We start from the raw sequence: 1,956 nt of genomic DNA on the forward strand, positions 1-1,956 counted from the left end.
TTTTAGAGCATCGATTATTTTGCTGAGTTTTGAATAATTATCCAATTACTAATCAATATCAACATTATTTTTCCTTTTACATCTATTACATAGCCATCATCAAGAAAAATATGAGGCAATCAGTTTATGACATTTTATAAAATGAATAGTCTGATTAATGCCTTGAAGATAAATCGAGCATAATATCGTACGATGTAGCGTGAAACAGAAGATTTAACATAACTGTAGCGACAATTTTACACGCATGTAATCATGTATAATATATGCTCATTGATATTTAATTTTTTACCGTAACCACGTAAATATTTTTTCCTTTTATTACAATGACTTAATACTTGGCTCGTAGGCTACATTCTCTGTCACCAATGAGTCATGCGTTGAGTTGTTTCTTCAAATTATCAGCAAGTTTGTTCATAAATTCAAATGTTTCGAGATAATCAGCCCTGGTGACGTTGTCCATACCCTTGATGCATATAGCGAGGTCCTTGGTGAAATAACCAGATTCGATGGTGTCGATGCAAACCTTTTCTAGCGTTTCGGCAAAGTGTTGCAAACGCGAATTGTCATCGAGTTTAGCGCGATGTAGTAGGCCGCGAGTCCACGCAAAAATAGAGGCGATCGGATTGGTGGATGTCTCCTTGCCCTGCTGATGCTGACGGTAGTGACGGGTGACGGTGCCATGGGCAGCTTCGGCTTCAATCGTCCGACCATCCGGACATAAGAGAACCGACGTCATCATGCCCAAGGAACCATAACCCTGTGCCACCGAATCCGACTGTACATCACCGTCGTAGTTCTTACACGACCATACAAAGCCACCGCTGGATTTCATGGCATAGGCTACCATATCATCGATCAATCGGTGTTCGTACCATATCTTCTTCGCCTCAAATTGCTGTTTGTATTCCTTATCGTAGATCTCCTGGAATATGTCCTTGAAGCGACCATCATATTTCTTGAGGATCGTGTTCTTCGTGGATAGGTACAATGGATAGTTGCGCGATAACGCGTATTGGAATGAACTATGAGCAAAAGCGCGAATGCTCTCATCAGTATTATATTGAGCCTGGGCGATACCGGGACCTTGAAAATCGTGGACGGTGTATTGGATCTTCTCACCGGAATTGCCAGTCCACATGATTTCTAATTTACCCGGCCCCGGTACCACGAAATCCGTTGCTTTGTATTGATCAGCATGTGCGTGTCTGCCAATAATGATTGGCTCCTTCCAGCAGATCACTAGACGCGGTATGTTCTTGCAGATGATCGCCTCGCGGAATACCGTGCCGCCCAGGATGTTCCTGATAGTGCCGTTCGGACTTTTCCACATCTGTTTCAGCTTGAATTCCTCTACTCGTTTTTCATCGGGTGTGATGGTGGCGCACTTGATACCGACATTATAACGTTTGATTGCTTCAGCGCATTCTACTGTCACTTTATCGTCTGTAGCATCACGATTCTCGATGCCCAAATCATATGTATGCAATTCGATGTCTAAGTAGGGCAAAATGAGTTTCTCCTTAATCGAATCCCATATGATACGTGTCATTTCATCGCCAAGAATGTCGACGACTGGACCTACCTAAAAATTGCAAAATATTTCCAAGATTAAAAATAAAAAAAAACAAGAATATTTAACAGATTTTTGTTCTTCTAGGCAAACCTTTTTTTATACATTCCACTTTGTAAATTAATATTAATTAAAAATGTCTTTTTGAAATACTACAGTCTACATATATTGGACTCAATATTTTAATATTTTTTTCTTAAATACAGCTTCCGGTAAAAAATTTTTCATGCATGAATATGTATAAACATACAGAAATATTCATGAAATAACATATATAATATTCATGCATCCTATTTTCTTTTGTAAAATTACTTTTTAGTGTAACAGAAATAATAATAATAATAATAATGTAAAACATTAAAAATAATTAAAAGGATAATTTTTCA

General features: G+C 38.2%; 1 protein-coding gene across 1 annotated transcript; it reads right to left on the reverse strand.

Annotated features, from left to right (window-relative positions):
* Positions 1 to 370: 370 nt before the first annotated feature.
* Positions 371 to 1,576, reverse strand: LOC105625251 (isocitrate dehydrogenase [NADP] cytoplasmic). Its single transcript, XM_012206591.1, has one exon. The coding sequence runs from the start codon at positions 1,547 to 1,549 to the stop codon at positions 371 to 373; it is 1,179 nt and encodes a 392-aa protein (XP_012061981.1). The 5' UTR covers positions 1,550 to 1,576.
* Positions 1,577 to 1,956: the final 380 nt, after the last annotated feature.

This window comes from Atta cephalotes, assembly GCF_000143395.1.
Source record: "Atta cephalotes unplaced genomic scaffold scaffold00478, whole genome shotgun sequence".
NCBI classification, from domain to species: domain Eukaryota; kingdom Metazoa; phylum Arthropoda; class Insecta; order Hymenoptera; family Formicidae; genus Atta; species Atta cephalotes.